Source organism: Pelobates fuscus, chromosome 9 (genome assembly GCF_036172605.1).
Source record: "Pelobates fuscus isolate aPelFus1 chromosome 9, aPelFus1.pri, whole genome shotgun sequence".
In the NCBI taxonomy this organism is placed as follows: Eukaryota; Metazoa; Chordata; class Amphibia; order Anura; family Pelobatidae; genus Pelobates; species Pelobates fuscus.
Genome location: NC_086325.1, coordinates 92,030,941 through 92,050,546, shown reverse-complemented (window position 1 = coordinate 92,050,546; position 19,606 = coordinate 92,030,941). Strand labels below are relative to the sequence as shown.

Sequence of the window (19,606 nt, the reverse complement as noted above, 5' to 3'; positions counted from 1 at the left end):
CATTCTTTAGCATTTTATGGGTAGCATTCTTCTTTTACTCTACCTTCTAAGAGCCGGATCAGAATACTGAAGATTTTATTTTGGATGTAATGGGTACCAGATCGTTTTCTGTTCCTCTCTCCTCTCAGGAGCGCACTTAATTTATCATCGTAGTTGGATTTATCTCTAATAATTAAAATAATTATAAATAAAACAAATGCTAGTACATAAATCTGGTTTTATGTTGTTTTTTGTTTTGTATCTATGCAATATACATATATTTTTTGCCAGTGACCAGTATTAATAGAGTGCTGAAACAGACATTAAAACACTTGGAAAGTTATCTAGTTAAAAAATATATTGCATAAATCTCTTCGATCCCCACGGCATAAATCTCAGAGCCTGTTCAAAACGCAAGGTCATAGGTTCAAATCCCGGTAGGGTCATCTCAGCCCTTTATCCTTTCGAGGTCGATAAATGAGCACCATCAATTAGGTAATAATAACATCTATTATTATAAAGCTGCTGATTTGGTTAATTCCGAGAGTGTGCGCTGAAAAGTGCTTTGAGTCTAACTGGGAGAAAGGCGCTATATATATATACTACTTAGTAGTAGTAGTAGTGTAACACATGTAGGATCTCCTGTTATCCTTGTTGTATGCTTCATTTTAGACACTAGCGGGCAACATGAAGTTAACATATAATATAAATTGTCTGCTCTAATGTTATAATGTGTGCTTATACATGCCTTAAATTTCCAAGACGTATGCTACTAGTCAGGTCTTAGACATTACTTGCCCTGCAAGTCTAGACAGTCCATGGCATATTTATAGTGATGAACTTGTATTTGCCAGGGCAACATTTTTACACACTAATGGCTAGTGGTGAGTCGCAAATTGAGCCCCGTGCACACGTGTATGTGTATATCCAAGGTCTCAAGGTTTAGCACTCATGGTCTCTACTGTACAACAAACTCCAGCCACATTAATATAATCTAAACAAGGAGCACAGTTGACCTACATTTTGTGTTTAAAAATACAATATTATTTGCAAATTTTACAGCAACACAAAAATGCAACATAAGTGGGAAGTTGAGGAAGTGTGCATCTACATAGACGCAGAATCGCTTATACCAGTGGTTTCCAAACCAGTCCTCAAGGCACCCCTACCTGTCCAGGATCTAGGAGTTACCCAGTTGTGTCTAATGTGTTTTGTTTTATTTTTCTGTTAAACAAACCTTAGACTTGACTGAGTAATCCTTAAATCCTGGAATGATTAAGGATTGGTTTGGGAACTACTGGTCTATATATATTTTCTGTATATGCAATCTACATTGGAAAAATCAAGATTAAAGGTCAAGATTAAAATCAAGATGAAGTGGTCTGGGTGCATTGGTCCTTTACCTTTAACCTTGTTGTTATTGCAGGGTTAACACACTCCTAGTGGCGGTCTTCCTGACAGCCAGTAGAGACACTTCCCTGTGAGAACCAAGTCAATCTCAGTTTGATTTTCAATCAAACACTTCTCCTAGAGCAGCATTTGGTTGGCTTATTGAGGCATGTTGCTGCGAATGCACACTAGCCTACCAGTGCTTACCTAAGGGATGGAGAAGCATTGACTTGGCTGAATCTTGATGATCTTAGCCAGGGAGGCAGGGCAACAGCATGGAGAGCAGCACAGCAATGCAAGAAAGGTAAGTAAAAGTGTTTTGTTATTTTTTTTTTTAATTTGACCAATGGGAGCAGACACTTCAACTGTTAGCAGGACACTATAGCGTTACGAATGCATCTTTGTATTCATAACACTATAGTGTTCCTTTAACCCCTTAAGGACACATGACATGTGTGACACGTCATGATTCCCTTTTATTCCAGAAGTTTGGTCCTTAAGGGGTTAAGAGCTTGATGATTCAAAGACGTGTTGAGCTTATTGTTCCAAAGGTAATTTTGTGACACAACTGGAGATCACATCAAATTCAGCTTTTAGACTTCTTTTCAATCAAAAGTAGTAATGCATGTGTGAAAAACTGAGGTTGACAGACTCGAGTCTTGTTTCAACCTAGATTGTGATCTAACTATGTACTGTGTATATCTATGTGCAGCATGAACAGCCTGAATAAGCATCTTACCTGCTTGGACCAGGACAGAGAAACATAACTATTGCTTTCACCTATTTTATCTGGATTATATTGCAGTAAAATGGTGACATGACAAGACTATTTTAATGAACTATTTTCTAGGGAGCATTTTTGCATTGCTAGAAAGAGGATGCTAATTTGATAGTTTTGCACTTTGAAAAACTGATGCAAACATTTTGTCATTTGACACTTTGTTGCAAAATATGTTCAAAGAGTTTCATACTCCATCTAACATATGAACAATTTTTGAGTACTGTCTACCAGCACCCTCTTGTGGTAATATCTGGATTATTACATACAGATATTTTTTTTTTGTAAATCAGATTGTATGCAGCATTTGATTCTGCCTAATACACAAAATAACAACAAAGACACATATTTACCTGCTCATCAGCAACATGGTTATTCCATAAATTGAACATTTAGGGCAAAAAAAAACACTTTTTTTCCCCAACCTCAGCCATTGTGTCCTGAAATTAGCAATTCCATGGCTAATTTTCCACAATTTCCACTTTAGTCATTAACCTGAAAAGTATGGCTTTTCCGAGGTTTAACAGCAACTTTTCTCAATGAAAGAACCTGTGAATAGAAATGTAGATTCCTAGAAGATCCTTCGGGTCAATCATGTGCATGGGAAACATATTGTCAACATAGTGTCATAGTGTTTTCCCTCCCACTTCTTTTTCTACAAATTTTACCAGAAACATATGTTTGTATTTTAAGATGTTTCACTTCACAGTTTCCTAACTCCCAAGTGTCCCAAATTCTATGGTATAATTTCATCATTACAAGTTATTTTTCTGGTATTCGGCTTCACTGGAACACACACACACACACACACACACACTGTGTGTAGTCACAATCACTACCATGGAACAGGATCATTTCTAGCAATGTAGAGTTGCAAGTTCTTTGGAATGCACTGTTCCAGTGTAGACTGGTTGCCTGTATAGACCTGCCTTCTGCATCCGATTTCCAAAAAGCTGTAGTGTCAGGAAAGGTGTATTAATTGAAATGTTGGCCATTGTTATTGTTAGTGCCATCTTAATATACTACTTGCTCAAACAGAAGATTTCTGCTCTAAATCTGGTATAGTTATATCCGGGGCTGGACTGGGGAAAAAAAATTGGCTTGGTAATTTTTCAATCACAGTAGCCCCAGGAGAAGGGGGTGGAGCCAGAATATGAATTGCTTTGTTATCACCAGTGATGAGCATGCCCCCTCTGAAAGTCAGCATGTGGGTTCAATATTCATGCACAGAGCCAGTTTTAAAAGCTCTTGCATGTTCTGTGCAGCACTAGAAAATTTAATCACATGCTTGCGTTGTGTGTGCTTGTATCTTGTCTCTGGTGTCTACATAAGTGGTTATTTTACCAAAAGCATATTGTGCATGTGTTTGGAGGCTGCATTTGGGATTGCGTGTGTGTAGAGTGAGATGATTGTGGTGTTTTGTGTAAATAGGTAGGTTTCATTTCAGGTGTAAAATGTGTGGCATGGAGCTGTAGAGACCAGGACTGTGTGTGTGTTGTGTGTAGAGGGGGCATAATGTTTACAGGGGCTGTATGTGTGTGTATAGGTGATGTAGTGTGCGTAGGGGCTGTAAAGAGTATGTGTCTAGGGAATGTAGTGTGTCTGTTTGCTTATACGGGATCTAGTGTGTGCATAGGGGATCCGTAGTGTGTATGTTTGTGTGGTGCAATGTTTGTCAATAGGGGATCTATTGTCATGCCTTAATTATGATATCCTCTTACTTCCTGGTTCCACGGAGCTTAGCCACACCTCTTTGTGACACGGTCTGCCTATTTAATCTGACCGCACCAGCTGATCGACGCTGGATTATTAAACTACGTTCCGTACCTACCAACCGGTACAACTTCGTTGTGAAAGCCTCTGCTACCAGACCGGACTGAAAGACTCTGCAAAGTTCCCTTCACCTCTCCTCATCCACGACTAAAGCTTAACACTCTTCATCCGTCTCTGAGGAGATCTCGGGAACCAGTGTTCTATGTGCCGGAAGCTAAGTAAAACCAATGTGATAAGCGTTGCATCTAAAAGCTGTTATTACCTGTCTCCAAAGTCCTTCGGTAAAACCAACCCCGTTACAGCTAACTTCAACTCATACTGCATATCAGTTATCTGCATCAGTCTTGCTTCAGTTAAAGTTATGGAACAGCTATTGTAACTACTTATCACCTAAACCGTTAATTCTACTAAGAGACTTTATTTGATTCAGTATCTGCAATTTCCTATCGTTTACTCCTTAAAGCTACAGTGCCTATAATTGTGGACTTCAGTTATCGTTTACTACTTAAAGCTACAGTGCCTATAATTGTGGACTTCAGTTATTGTTTACTACTTAAAGCTACAGTGCATATAATTGTGGACTTCAGTCACCGTTTACTACTTAAAGCTACAGTGCATATAATTGTGGACTTCAGTTATCGTTTATTACCTAAAGCTACAGTGCATATAATTGTGGACTTCAGTTATCGTTTACTACTTAAAGCTACAGTACCTGTAAATTGGAATTAAAGTCAATACCTTTTACTTTTTATAATAAATATTCAAACTATACGAAATCTGCAGTTGTGTTCCTTCATAACAAATGTTTAGACGTGACATCTATAGTGTGTGTTGGCAATCTAGTGTGTATGTGGGGGGAGGTCTAGTGTGTGTGTGTGTGTGTGCGGGTTCTAGAGTGTGTATAATCGATATAGTGTGTGTTTTTCTGTAAAGTAGAGTGTGTTAGTGGTGTAGCCTGTGTTGAAGGGGTGTAGTGTGTGTAAGTGGTAGAGTGTTTGTTTAAAGGATGGAAAGGTGCAGTGTGTGTGAGGGTACAGTGTGTGTGTGTGTGGGACACTGTGATTGAAGGGCACAATGTGTTTGAGGGATGCAGTGAGTAAGGAGTACAGTGTGTCTATGAGGAGTGAGGTGTAAATTTGTGTGTGAGGGATCAAGTGTGTGTGTGTGTGAGGGGTGTAGTGTGTAAAGGGGACAATGTGTGTGTGAAGAGTGCAATGTGTTTGTGCGTGTGTGAAGGGTGCAGTGTGTGCAATGCAGTGTGTGTGTGAGGGGTGCAGTGTGTAAATTTGTTGATTGGTATTGTGTGGGGGGGACCGATAGGATCAAAGCAATTGTTTTAATATATATATAAAAAAAAAACGTTATATCCCCCCTCGTTTCTTATCGTTGGCCGGGGGAGGGGGAAATCACAAGCCCTGGTGGTCCAGTGGTGAGTGAATTCTAGCCTGCAGCTCCTGGATTCACCTACAGAACCCTTGGAGGAGCTGCAGGTTAGAGTTTGTGAGTCCTCCTCTCCCTTCTCCTCTGCCAGATTTCAGTGCCTGTGGGCACCGGCCCATCATGGTACAGAGTAGGGCCAGCACTTAAATATTGCCCACGCTACATGTGCTGGTAATGGAGATCCTCTGATCTCCTCTATCGACCTTAGCCCATGTCCATTGCGGCCCACTAGGCATTTGCCGGTTTGTCCTATGGTCCGTTCAGGCTTGGCTCTATTCTTTTCTACAAGACACACTTAATTGGCAGCTAGGAAATTTAACATATAATTGCACAAAGCTATACAAGACGTGCTCTACCCAAAAACCAAACAAGTGATGGGCAGAGAAAAAGTACTTAGCTTAGTATGACAAAAACAGCTTCCCAAGAGCTTCCCATAGAAATGCACAAAGCCTGACACACCTTGCCATACTGGTTATTTGGTAACTATGTTGAAAAATAAAATCTTGTTCAGAAATGATATCCAATTTATGTCAAACAAAGTCCAAAGAGTCCCGGTACTTGTAAAGTCTGATATAGGGAATAGGTAATCTGTAAAAGCAATAGTTGAATGTAAAACATAAAAGAACCATCCAGAAATGCAAAGATCTGTTATCAATCTCAAACTCAAAAGTGTGAACAGATAAAAAATTAAGACTGTAACATACCAGGTTCAGATTGATCAAATGTACGAGGTATGTTATATGAGAGATAGTGAGTAGACTCAATGCTTGACAAGAAAGACTGTTAAAAAAATATATATTACTGTCCAGGAGTTTTAGTATTATGTTATTTAACAAATGTGTGTTTGTGTGATCTGGAAAATAAGAACAAACCTCCTCTTTCTGTCTCTGATTCATTGCTACGTGTGCCCTGGTCGTACCAGGACTAAATAGGTTTTCTAAAGTCAATTGATAGATTTTTAATATACTTTCTAAAATAACACTGAGCATCACATCGTGAAAAGGATGACAAAATTATAGTGATTTAAAATATTTTATTTAATGCTAAGAGCAAGCCTAACTGCCGAGCAAGCCAGACGCACCTCGAAAGAGCTCTGGCTGAAAAGAGACAATTCGGTGTTTTTTACCATAAAAAGTCATTTTTCTCCCGACTGGACACCACATCAGATGTCTCGGAACTTCAGCCTACCGGAGACTACCTCGCTCGTCAGCAGGGGTCCATATTTGGGCACTCACAGATGCAGTCAGTGTTGCGACCCACAGCACGCGGGCACACGGGTGGCTGATCCCTCTGCTCAGGGACATACCACTCAGTGCAAAGACCACCGGAGTCTACCTTTACCTACCCCCCACCCCTGGTGAGGGTGATCATGGCTCCCCTAATACCTCACAGAAGACATGGGGTTCAAACACAAACAGCAGTACCTGCCAGAGAGGCCTACACATAAGACTGTCCTTTGAGAGAACACCGCCACCATTGCCCGCCAAGGTGACGCCTGATCCCCAGAGGGAACATGACACCTCAGAGGATTCCCCTTAGAAGGGAGACGTATGCACTTCACCTAACCCTGCTCGAGTTTATCAAACAGCTGAATCAGATGAGGACTTATCACCATCCACGAAAGGAGACATCAAAAGATTGCTGGTAGAGCTGAGAAAGGTGTGGAAGTCAGGCCTCCAGGAGACACAAGCAGACATAAAAGCCCTGCAGCACAAGGTGAAGGCTGTGGATGACAGAGAATAGACGCGTAATATTCAACTGCGTGATTGCAAGATAGCAAGGTAGATATGGAGGGCCTCACCACACAAGTCAAACAGCTGCATAAAATGGTGCTTCAAGCTCCACAGAGGTCAGAGAGACTGCCACTCTCCAGACGCTGCATTCCCTTAAACTAAGCAAACTTCTGCACTCCCCCTCCCTTTGGACCGGTGGGGGTCACCCAGTCCCAGGAGTTCTCCAAACTGCTAATCCCTGCACCTGCCGTTGCCATGTTGTCAGGGTATTTATATCGGCAGACATTTTTGTGCTATGATAGAAATTAAAATGTATATTGTCAGAGTCACTCTGAACAGACCAGACTCCATTTTGTTATTTTCAAGTTAACAAAGAGACACAAAATTTCTATCCTTTCTGTAAAACTAACCACTTTGCCAGAAGCTAAGGAATGTATTATATAAACAAACCCAGTGATACAATGAGTCTAACAGAGAAGGGGGATGGAATATTCTTCTTAATGTTAGCTTCACACAAGAAAGCCAGACACCAGTGACCAGATAAGACTTAGTAATTAATTTTACTTTCTAAATTTCACAAGATTCCCACTGTAGTGAAAGGTGAGACTAAGTTTACGAACTGTCATATTAGAAATTATAGCAGAATTTGCCAGACACACTGTCTGAAGAAAACTCTTGAACTGACAGAAAACTTAAGTTATGAATAACCATAAAGATAAGCTAAATTACGTCAAAATAGCCACCAGGAAAAGTTAACTCTTTCCTGGATAGGTATGTTTAGTGGGACGAGACTGCCCTCTATAGACCAAATACTTAAATTGTTATCTGGAAGGTAACCACACCCCCAGTGTTTCTATTGGTCTATAACCTAGTGAATTTTCCTTTAAAAAGTTAAGACAAAGGGAAGAGAGAGAATGCAGAGAAGGCAAGGTAGGCAAAGGAAGCAAGATAGTCAGAAGCAGGCTAAGTCCGGAGACAGAGAAAGAGACCCATGACATTCAAATTCCTGAGAATACCTACTAATCTGATGAAAATATCTACTCAACTGGTAATTATACTGGCTTCATTTAATTAATCTAAATTAATTAAAAAAAGTCTAATAGCATGATATATGACTGGATAAATCACGATCAGATTTAGATATTTAGAAATCTTAGTTAACTAAGAAGTATATGATTAAACATTCCATTCTGCAGATAGAAATCAATAATTATGTATTTAATGTGACATATCACATGTTAGCATATCGTGATATTTATCCAGGTGTATTGATTTGCTATAAAATAAGATAAAATATCTGTTCAGGCAAGTTAAAATTCTGCTTATAGAACATGGTACATTACTCTTATTGGATGGTTCCCGGAAATTACTAATGAGCTGGTATAAATGTTATTTTATTTAAAATCACATGAGAATAGGTCTTAATTACTTAGGAGGTCTAGCCAGCATTGAAAGGGTTATTTTAACTGTCAGCTAAAGTTTTATGGCTTTAAGCTGCAAAACTGTGTCTGTGTGTAAGTTTCACTTTCGTTTCTCTGTGAAAGACAGTCATAAATCTTGTCTTTAACCATTGGATTGTGTATTGCCATTTAATTGCATACCATGTTATACTAAATATTCATTGATTATTGTCACGCATGTCACTTATTATTATTATTTAAAATGTCACCAAAAATTGTATCTATTTTTATAACAAATTGTGATTTTATTTATATGGAATACATTTCACTTACACGATAACGATCTTTGGGATCTGAGAATTGAAATAGTGGGCAATTCTCAACTGTTTACTATTATTATCCCATAAATATCCCCACAATGTGAGGGGGCACTGCGTGGCTTCTAAGATGGTGGCGATCACTAGTAGAGGCTCAGCCGAAGCTACTCTGGCCAAACTGGACCTAATCTGGCCAAACTGGACCTAATCTATGCTAAGTTCTGGGACACCATTGAGGCGAAGAAGCAGTGTGAACAGACAGCTCGATCGCCCACATCAGAAAAACAAATGCAAACTACTAACCTGCATCAGATCACACTGCAGGTCTGGAGATCTCCATGCACCCGGTCAGGCCAGAGAGCACCTACCACTACTCAGCTGATGCCAAAAGGACCCGGAGCTGTTCACCACTCGAAACCGGGAGCAGAGCATGCCGAAGCATTGGGCTAGACCAAGATCCACCAATATGGGACTGTTTTTTTTTTTGCACATCAATATTTTGACTATTATGCAAGAGAGGTTCTGTGGCACTCACCATCAGAGCTCCCATGCTGCGCATACCTCCCTACAAGTGACTGTCTCCCAAGACGCCAACGGCATGTCGCAAAATCGGGAATCAGATGAAGGAGCACAAGGTTCACAGAGGTGACCCTGCCGACACCAGCCTCATCCTAATGTTACCATGCGGTTAACTCCTGCATAACTGCTTTCTTGATATAGTCAAATGCCACCATTTAACCATTTTTTTCTAGTCTAGCATGCTAAATATTTAATTTTTAGTCGTTTCCATGTCGAGACTTTCTTATGACTGTATATCCAGATTATATTAAACAACAGTTCTGTTTTCCCAGTTTGCTAGTGAGCACAAATTACTCATGTTACCACAGTTTAGCTATCAACCCACAATCTGACATGGCAGCTTAGCTTGAGAGTGCTGCTCGATCATAGCCATCATAACCATTGTTATAAGCATGTTAATCCACACACACTCTCAACATGTATGTTTGCTTAGCTTGATTACTCTTGATTACTCTTATTTCACATTTGAAAACAAAAACAAAAAATGTGCAGTTCATCTTGACATTTTATACTCTCAACTTACGTATGTATTTAATCGTTGTGTTCGTGCATTGTCACTGTGTGTGTCACTGTCATTTCATGTATGTTTCACGGCACTACAAAAATAAAGAATATATAAAAAATTTTTTTTGAAATTTAATGGATCTTTTACTTAGATACTATAGTACCTAGAGGGTTAAATATTGATTTTAATGTATCATCCTTTATTTCATGTATATTATTAGCGTTTATACATTTTTAAAATGTACTTTATATTTATTAATTGAACAAACTCCCTCTTTCTCTAATTTCCACTTTTTTCAGGGTTGTATTTACTTCCATTGTTTAATAATGTATTTATTTATTTTTATATTTTACTATATTTATATCTGAGTGTCCATAGAGACTCCCTCAGTAAATAAAAGCACTTCCTCAACCATATAGTTTATGTACATAGTGAAAACAATATAGAGATCTGCTTGTCTACAAATAAAATGGACATTTTTGTTGGCAACCAGAATATAGATGGTGCTCGGGCCAAATTGTGGCAATTACGTTATATGCGTGCACTGAATGACATCCTGACGTATGTGAACAGTGATGGAACCGGAAGTGACAGATGGGGACACAAACGCACTGTAAATCACGTGAAAATGAAGAAAAAGTGCACAATAATTACTGAAAAGGACCCTATCGCAGGCTGTCGCAGGCTGGAGGGGCTCCTGTAGGATTTGGCCTATTTTGACGAAAATACTAAGTGTACAACCTGCCCGGAGTCAAGATAATACCTCCCGTGTCCAGGTAGTTGACGGCGCCATTGCGACCCGAGATCGGGAGTCTTGCAGCCCCAGGGGGTGATGCGAGGCTTCGGGGCCTGCGACCCATGTGGGTGTAGAACGGGGCCGTCCTGTTTCGGAACCTGGCAGCCGTGCAGCAGCCCAGAGACATGTCCTGTGGGTCCTGCTCCCCCCCCCCCACGGACCGGTGGGGGGGTATCCTGGTCCACATTGGAGGGAATTAATGCCTAATAACGGCCTGTCGAGCCTGCAGAGCACAGTGCATCCCACGCCAGGGCGCCAACTTTGCCTACCTTCAAGCAGCTCCGTCTGCAGGACTACTGGCAGCATATACCACCGCCGGAAAACACAGCAGATCTGCCATGCCTTGCAAGCCGCGCTACCACCTAAGATGCCGAGGTGTGGACTGATGTCCTGACCGCCGCTGCCGTGGAATGGCAAGTCCTACTATACCAGCGTTTGCTCTAAGCTGCATCAAGAGACCACCACAGCCACCTCTCATGCTATCAGTGGCAGACATCTCCCCACCAAGCGAGTGTGTCGCTCCCTGGCAAGTCACCTCCATGCTGGACAGTTATGCATACCCAGTGGGCATAGGCTGACAGGGACTAATTCAATGGGCATGTGGTCCTGTTCCCACATTATACATCTCAAGGGACAATGTCATCGTTGGCAGAAGCTTGAGGCTCTGATACTTACCTCCAGTCCAGTTCATATTTCAGTTTAACTTACATGTACAAACTTATACCATGCAGTATGATTTTATTTTCATTGAATTCTAAGCAACTTACTTCCTCTTGCATTACTTAAGCCTGCATACGTCTTAATACCTCTCTCTCAGCATGTTTGGCCTGTGATTAGCAATCTATCATCACTTATCTTACCCTATGTAGGCCTAAGCATGAATATCTTGATATTATAACCCCCCCAAAAAAGTGCATTGATTCAGACATGTCATGTACTCTACCAACGAATACTTTCTGTGATACCTTTGCACTGTCTGCGTTTATATGTGAAACTTGCAAAGCACTACAAAAATAAAGAATTATATAAACTGTATTTGTGGTAATATTTTATTACTTTATTGTTGTGCGCTTGAGGCTATGCGTTGGTTTACTTAAGTTTACACTATGTGTTTTGTTTTGTGTTATGTGGCGTGGCACAACACTTGGTGATTGTACTAGCACTTTACAGTTAGCGTCATAATTGCACTTTTTTCACATTCATTCTACAAAAAAGTATTTGCCTGTTCTCATTGGTAAGTGTGAATCCAATACCCAAAACTTAAAATAATAAATAATAATAATAATAATAATAAAATAATAATAAAACAATAAAATGTACGGATTCTTTTCTTGTAACTGCTCAGTTGTTTACTTACAGATATTGGTTTGAGATTAGTTTTTAAACATTCTTTATTTAGAAGTGTAAGGGAGTACAAACAGTAATACCAGTCAATATGTCAAGAATGTTGTTGGAGTAACAGGATGGAAAGGCATGTCTAGTAAACAGTGAATAGTGAATTATAGATAAATGATACATACAGGTAATAAAGAAATATAGAAATAGAAGGTAAATTATTCACTGTGTACACCGGTTTTAAAAGTTGGCAGGAGGTCTTTGCTCTCAAGGGCAGTAACAGTTGCAATTCAGAAGCCAATGTATTTAGTTAACAAAATTAGAATTAAGAGATGCTCTGCTTGAGGGCAGGGCCCTCTCTAGACATGTGCAATTCGTTTCGGTCCGAATATGTATTCTGACGAATTTCGGACAATTCGGACATTCGGGTACTTCCGAATGTCCGAATTGCCGAGGTCCCGAAATTACCGAATTTTCGCATTTTCGAAGTGTCGAAGTGTCGAAGTGTCGAAGCACAGTATTGCCTAAGTACTAATATACTTAACCAGTGAAAGAAGAAGAATGTTACATTGTAAATAATGTTAAATAAAAAGTATACAAACATAGCCAGGATTCAGCTGTAAGCATTTGCAACACTTACAACAATCAAGTAACATACATTCATATAAAATGTAAGTTACTTAGCCTGTCAATGTAATGATAGGAATGAATAAGTAGATAACTCCCTAATTCCCACGGTATTAGGGAGCTATCTACTAAAAGGCTGAAAGACCTAAATTGGTCTTCCTAAATAGAGTGCTCTGAGCCTAATTGCAGGGCGAGCCTTCCCCCGTCCTGCAGAGCTCAGTCTGTGCGGAGCCCTCCATGGGTGAAGATGGATTATTTTTTTTATTTTTTATTTTTTTTTATAATTGCGTCGGTTATTATGGTTTTTTATTTGGCTTTTTTGGGGGCTGAAAAAAGAAGGTTTTAGAAGAAAGAAAACATCGAATGGTAAGTTTTATTTAAATTTTTTTACAGGTACTTAGTTAAAGGTCCCCCCTCATTAGTTTTTAAGGTGAGGTGGGTAGGTAGGGGGATACTTTTTATTGGGGGGGAGGGGGTGACTAGGGGTTTGGGGACCCCTAGTCACCTGGGGGGGACATTTTTTTAGGGCCCCCACCCGCCGCTCAGGGGTGGGGGCCAGGGGGGTGGACCTTAGGTCCCCCCCTTATTAGTATTTAGGGCCCCCACCCCTTCAGCGGTTGGTTCCGAAGTTTTGAAGTGCCGAATTGCCGAAGTCCCAAATTGCAAAAATCCCGAATTTCGGAATGCCAAACCGAACCGAAATGTTTTCCCATGCACATGCCTAGCCCTCTCTACCTTTTGAATGTGTCTATTGTGCATTCTCCCCTAATTGTACAGAGCTGCGGAGTATGTTGGTGCTTTATAATTACCAGTGATAAATAAAATAAATACTTTTCTCCTTCCTAGCAGAATGGACTGACGAGATATGAATGTGAGACAGTAAGGGTTTAACCCATTAACCCCTTAATGACACACCTTCTGGAATAAAAGGGAATCATGACGGAATATATCCGTCATCTGTCCTTAAGGGGTTAAGGACACGACATGTGTGACATGTCATAATTCCCTTTTATTCCAGAAGTTTGGTCCTTAAGGGGTTAAAACCTGCAGATAATTAAAAGAGATGTCACCTGTATACAACTATTTGACATTTTTTTCTTTCCTTCTTTCTTAGGAGCCTGCGGAGAAACAAGATTCACAAGATCCAACAGGGAGCTTTGTCCCAGATGAGCAAGTTAGTGGATCTGTGAGTGCTTCTGTGTTCAGTTGTTCTCCCATAATTGATACCAGCCATACAAGACCGTCCAAAATGCTCAGTATAAGGGGATGCTTTAGGGCAAAAGGTAGATTCCCATATGTTATAGAATTGCATCTTCCATGATGTGTTGCCATTCTAAAGGTTAGCAAAACATAATGGTAGTTGTAATTCTGCAATATCTTGGAATCTACCATTTGCCCAGGGCTACTTTAGACCATTGTAGTTTATTGTAGGCTCGCTGCTTAGGTGCTCTCTTTGACTCTGACCTCTCCTTCACGCCTCATGTTCAGTCTATCGCCAAATCCTGCCACTTCGATCTCAAAAACATTGCAGGCATCCAACCCTACGTAACGCCAGATGCGAGTAAGGTGAGTAAGGTGCTGGTCCATTCCACTGTCCTTTCTCGCCTTGACTACTGTAATCCGCTTCTCAGTGGTCTTACGTGCTCCCAGCTTGCGCCGTTACAGTCCATAATGAATGCGGCGGCGAGGCTCATCTTCCTGTCCGCCTGCTCCCCCACACCTCACCCTTCTATCAGTCCCTACATTGGCTTCCTGTAAGATATAGTGTTTAAAATTCTCGTTCTTGCTTTCACATATTTACATACTGCTGCTCCCAGCTATCTATCCTCCCTAATACACAAGTATGTCCCGTCTAGGTCCTTACGCTCTGCTGAAGACTTACGTCTATCTTCTGTCCATACTGCCACCTCTGATGCTCACCTTCAAGACTTCTCGAGGGCTGCACCACTCCTGTGGAACTCACTTCCCTCCTCCGCAGGGCCGTCTTTAACACAGGGCAAACGGGGCAGCTGCCCCTGGCCCAGTTACTCCTGGGCGGCCCAAAGCAGCTGCCCCGTGGGCCCACACTTCCCACAACAATTTGGAGGGGCCTATCAGGTGGCCCATGCATTTAGGGCCACCCAATGGGTATCTCTGAACAGGGACCCGGTGGGGTGCCATGGCCCTTTAAGAACCGACCGGGCCCCTGTAGTATTAGCTGGCTGGGAGGAAGTGACAGCCGATCACTTCCTCCCAGCTTCAGAAGAGAGAACCGCGGGAGGAAGGAGGCAGCAGCAGGTAGCAGCATGGAGAGGAGAGGCAGGAATGAGCTGCTGCTCATTCCCACTCCCATCAGCCTGAGCCAGCACTAAGCTGAGTTGAAGGTAAGTGTATCCAGTCCCTGATCCTCTCCTTCTGGGTGAATGGCTGCAGCTAGGATAGTTTTAAGAAAAACTTATGAGCCACCCCACTCAATGCCTCTGCCCTGCCTTCCCCAAATCACTGCTTCTCTTCTCTGTGCCCACACTCAATGCCCCTGCCCTGCTTTCCCCCACTTACTACTTCTCTTCTCTGTGCCCCCACTTACTGCTCATCTTCTCTGTGCCCCCGCTTACTGCTTATCTTCTCTGTGCCCCCACTCAATGCCCCTGCCCTGCCTTCCCCACTCACTTCTTCTCTTCTCTGTGCCCCCACTCTCTGCCCCTGCCCTGCCTTCCCCACTCACTTTTTCTCTTCTCTCTTCCCCTGCCCTGCCTTCCCCCACTCACTTCTTCTCTTCTCTATGCCCCCACTCTCTGCCCCTGCCCTGCCTTTCCCACTCACTTCTTCTCTTCTCTGTGCCCCCACTCTCTGCCCCTGCCCTGCTTTCCCCCACTTACTGCTTCTCGGTGCCCCCACTCACTGCTCCTGCCTCACCCCCTCACTGCTTTTTTACCCTGTGCCCCTACTTACTGCCTTTCTACTATGTGCCCCCACTCACTGCTTTTTTTCTGTTTAGATGAGTTTAATTATTGCTGCAGTTGCATTTAAGCACAGTGTTTATTTTATGTTTTAATTCTTTATTCTTGTTGTGCATTACATATAACAGTACCAGCTTGCCTTGCCACAGCAGCATCAGCATGTACAAGCTTTGTGCCTCCTCCAACTCTCTGCTTCTGCCCTGCTGCAAACATAAAAATTATCACATGTATGTCAGAGTGTGTGTATCTGTGTGTATGTGTGTGCCAGTGTGTAACTGTGTCGGTGTGTATCTGAGTGTTTATGTGCCAGTGTGTATATCAGAATTTGTGTGCGTGTGTATCTGTGTGTCAAGGTATGTGCATGTGCCAGTATGTTTATATGTGTGTTGATGTGTATGTAACTGTGTATGTGTATACATCCCAGCAATCAAAAACAACATGAAACACATCCCTGATAACACAAACAAACACACCCCTAATTTTAAACTCCAAAATTATATATAAAACACATCCTTTACTCAAACACCAATACTATACACAAATGTTTAGAAGACACTACATCCTATAACAACCCTGAAGGCAAATATTACATACAAACAAAACCCAGTATTAAAATGCCAAAATGGCGGCTAGACTCAAGCCCACATTCTTTGAAACACTCTGCGTGTCTGATGAATCGCGTACCGGCCTTATCACACGTCTTCATGTCCAATTAAGCGCACCCTCAAAGAACACACAAACACCTTCCTACGTCCTGCAGTGGGAAGCAGACCTCAAACAGACTCTAGAGGCAGGGGAGTGGCAGGACATCTGGGAGGCGGCAGCCAAATCCTCCATATGTGTGGTACACCAGGAACAGTGTTACAAGACACTCATGAGATGGTACACGACCCCTGTGCAATTGAACAGAATGGGCAAGACACCTACAGATACATGCTGGAGAGGATGTGGGGAAAAGGGGACCTATCTGCACATGTGGTGGACATGCCCGAGACTTACCCGGTATTGGGACGAGGTGGCCAAACTCCTGACAACGATACTTAAAAGACCAATAAGACCAGATCCCTGGACATTTCTAATAGCCAAACCAATAGACACATTACCCAACAAAGACCAAAAGCTCCTAAACAAAATAACTCTAGCAGCCAGGAGGGCCTTAGCACTGGTGTGGCTTCAGGCAGACACCCCACTCATGGACAAGGTAATACAAAACATCAAAGAAGCCTGTCTCATGGACAAGCTGACAGCTCAGGTACGGGACACATACCCACGCTTCCTCAAAGTTTGGGAACCATGGGTGGAATACTCAGACCTACAAAGAGTGACTTAAACCCCCCCCCCCGGCAGCAGAGCCCACTCCATCCCGAGAGGGGCGCGCCTCCAGCAGCCCATAATTAGGCCTCCCATATCAACACCGGCTCGAGACTATACTCGTACCTCCTGTAGTAAGCCCCCCGTGGCAAAAACCCAGCGCGCAGACCCACATTTCCAACAGCGAGTGGGGTACGGGTGCTAAACATACCAGTAATTTGTAAAGCCAGGGAGGGTCTCACCCCCCCCCCCTTTTCTCCCTCCCATCCTATTTTCCTTCCTTCTCTCCTCTCCTACCCAGCTACGTCTTCAAACTTATTTTTTCTCCTGAAAGATGATCAACAAACATGTAAGGAGCACACGTTTAATATGATTTGAACTACTAAATGATAAAAATGTCAGCTGATGGGAGTGCTGGTCGGCATCCACACAAACCGACTGTGAAGACACCAACACTAAATGTCTATATTTGGCTTCTGCGTAAGCAATGAAAATATGACCTGTAACAACAAAACTGTATAAGCAATGGACGGTTTCTGCGCAAACCGGTCAAACTGCACAAGACGTGTTCTCGCATTTTCTGACAAACCAAAATTAAAGAATTAAAAAAAAAAAATGCCAAAATGATATGCATACACCAACTCACAGTTGCACACCTGAATTTAAAAGTAAACCATACATACAAACACACACCACTGCATTCAAACGCAAACACTACACTCAAGTACACCTCTGCATTCCAATTGTAATAGTACATACAAATACACCTCTACATGCACACATATACTCTATACAAAAACAGGCTTACATTCAAATGCACAAATACAACCCTACAAGGATGGGCAAAGTATAGATCCGCAGCTGGCATAGCATTGTGGCAGTTGTATGACAGATGGGGATGTATCTTTTCGCCACTCTTGTGCTAGAGGGGGAGGCCCAAACAACTTTCTTGTACCAGGGCTTCTCTGCATTAGTTCCGCCACTGGGTTGGAGTGTAAGGCATGATTGCATGCCAGGGAGTGGGAGGGCAGCAGGGTCCAGGGGGCCCAAGCAAATGCTTGCCCAGGGTCCAATCACTATTAAAGACGGCCCTGCTCCTCCGTTAGATGCTCACCCAGTCTCCACTCCTTAAAAAAATCATTAAAAACCCACTTGTTAGCGTTAGGGTTATAATTATTTAATTATTATTATTTAATTACTATTAATTAAACTGTTAATAGCTCCCGACTGATTTCTCTCTTGCAACTGCCATTAGTCTAATACTATCCTTATCTTTTGTGTCACTTTACCCCACTCCCTCTAGCATGGAAGCTCATTGAGCAGGACCCTCAACCTCTCTGTTCCGGTGTGTCCATCTTGTCTGATTACAACTACATGTTTGTTCGTCCACCCACTGTAAAACGCTGCAGAATTTGTTGGCGCTATATAGATATAGGTGGTTATTTGGTGGTTATCTTGTACTTGTTGTTTTATTGCAGGCATATACTTAGACTGGATGGGGATTCAGGTGAATTTTTTTTTGATATGCCCAATAAAATTAAATAATTAAATAAATATGCTGATCACCAAACAATGTCCTCGATCATACTCTACTACTGTTAAACCTTACTCAGGGGTGGGGGCCAGGGGGGGAGGACAGTAGCCCCCCCTTATTCTAATTTAGGGCCCCCATCCGCCGCTCAGAGGTGGGGGCCGGGGGGGGAGGACAATAGGTCCCCCCCTTATTGGTATTTAGGGCCCCACTTACAGCTCAGGGCAGGGGGCCGGGGGGAGGACAATAGGTTCCCCCCCATATTGGTATTTAAGGCCCTCACCCGCCGCTCAGGGGTGGGGGACAGGGGGGAGGACAATAGGTCCCCCCATAATTCTAATTTAGGGCCCCCACCCGCTGCTCAGGGCACGGGTGTGGGCTCGGGAGGGGGGACACTTGGGGTTTTGATTTGTTTTGTTTTTAAGAGTGGCTGCTCACTGTTTACTAGACATGCCCCTAAGTAATCTTTACTTAGTATTAGTAAATTTGACTGAAAGACCAATTTAGGTCTTTCAGCCTTTTGGTATTTAGCTCCCTAATACCGTGGGAATTAGGGAGTTATCTACTAAGCGGCTGCACGAGAACATATCCAAAGTTCCGAAGTGCTGAAGTGCCGATCCGAACCAAATATTTTCCCCATGCACATCCCTACTAAAGAAGCTGATGGACCGGCCAAGCATGTCTCCAGATCTGTGGGGCATCCTCAAACAGAAGGTGGGGGAGCACAAAGTCTCTAACATCCACCTGCTCTGTGATGTCATCATGGAGGAATGGAAGAGAACTCCAGTGGCAACCTGTGAAGCTCTAGTGAACTCCATGCCCATGAGGGTTAAGGCAGTGCTGGACAATAGTGGTGGCCACACACAATATTGACACTTTGGGTCCACTTTGGGCATTTCCACTTAAAGGTGAACTCACTTTTGTTGCCAACAGTTTAAACATTAATGGCGGTGTGTTGAGTTATTTTGAGGGGACAGCAAATTTACACTGTTATCCCATGCTGTACACTTACTACTATACATTGTAGCAGAGTGTAATTTCTTCAGTGTTGTCACATGAAAAGACATAATAAAATATTTTAAAAAATGTGAGAGGTGTACTCACTTTTGTGAGATACTGTATATATCTACATGCATTCTCATTCATACATGTCTGTATACATACACAAACTCTT

General features: G+C 42.3%; 1 protein-coding gene across 1 annotated transcript in view; it reads left to right on the top strand.

Moving 5' to 3' along the window:
* The window catches only part of LOC134572886 (relaxin receptor 2-like), a 312,105-nt gene that overhangs the window by 266,581 nt on the left and 25,918 nt on the right, over positions 1-19,606 (top strand). Inside the window, exon 11 of the mRNA XM_063432173.1 lies at positions 13,766-13,837. Coding sequence (XP_063288243.1) covers positions 13,766-13,837 — 72 coding nt within the window. The remainder of the gene's footprint in view (positions 1-13,765; positions 13,838-19,606) is intronic.